Source organism: Eurypyga helias, unplaced genomic scaffold (assembly GCF_000690775.1).
Source record: "Eurypyga helias isolate BGI_N326 unplaced genomic scaffold, ASM69077v1 scaffold20972, whole genome shotgun sequence".
Lineage (NCBI taxonomy): Eukaryota > Metazoa > Chordata > Aves > Eurypygiformes > Eurypygidae > Eurypyga > Eurypyga helias.
This window is the reverse complement of record NW_010238111.1, coordinates 8,270-8,817: the sequence shown is the minus strand read 5'-3', so window position 1 is coordinate 8,817 and position 548 is coordinate 8,270. Positions and strand designations below refer to the sequence as shown.

Genomic DNA, 548 nt, shown 5'->3' with positions numbered 1-548 from the left:
AGGGAAACCAAGCCACCAAGTGACAAATAAGAAGAATTTCTTAAAAAAATTGGGGGAAAAAAAGAAATATCAGCACGAGCCCCATCAAACGTCGAAGAGACCGTTTTTATTTGCCGCCAAAATAAAGATGTAAATTGAAGAAAAAACGCCAAAGAAAACGCCAAAAAAACAAACCCCAACCGAGGTCAGCTCAGATGAAGGCAGATGAGATCCATGCGCCACGAACCGCGGGAAGAAACCAAAGGAATGTAAAAATCAACAAGGAGGAGGAGGAGGAAGGCTCCGTCCCCTTGAGGGAATGGCTGAGGCTGAAGTGTACCAAAATAAAGAGCTGGGGAGGGAGAGCAGAGGAGTCCAGCGCTGGGGGGGGGCAGGGGGGGGGGGGCCCGTTGTTCCAGGTGTAGAGCACCCTCTCCCGCGGGTTGTAGTCCAGCATGGATATGTGGGAATACTGGTTGTGGAAGGGAATATCCGTGTATTCGTAGCTGGAAGTGTTTTTGGAGTAGGCAAAATAAATCTTGGAGCCGGCGAGGGGGGACATGGAGAAG

The 548-nt window shown here is 49.8% G+C and overlaps 1 protein-coding gene across 1 annotated transcript in view; it reads right to left on the bottom strand.

The window, feature by feature from the left end:
* Positions 1–319: 319 nt before the first annotated feature.
* The window catches only part of OLFM2 (olfactomedin 2), a gene marked incomplete at both ends in the record, with an annotated part of 7,849 nt that continues 7,620 nt past the window's right edge, over positions 320–548 (bottom strand). Inside the window, one exon of the mRNA XM_010147748.1 lies at positions 320–532. Within this exon, the coding sequence (XP_010146050.1) occupies positions 320–532 (213 nt within the window). The remainder of the gene's footprint in view (positions 533–548) is intronic.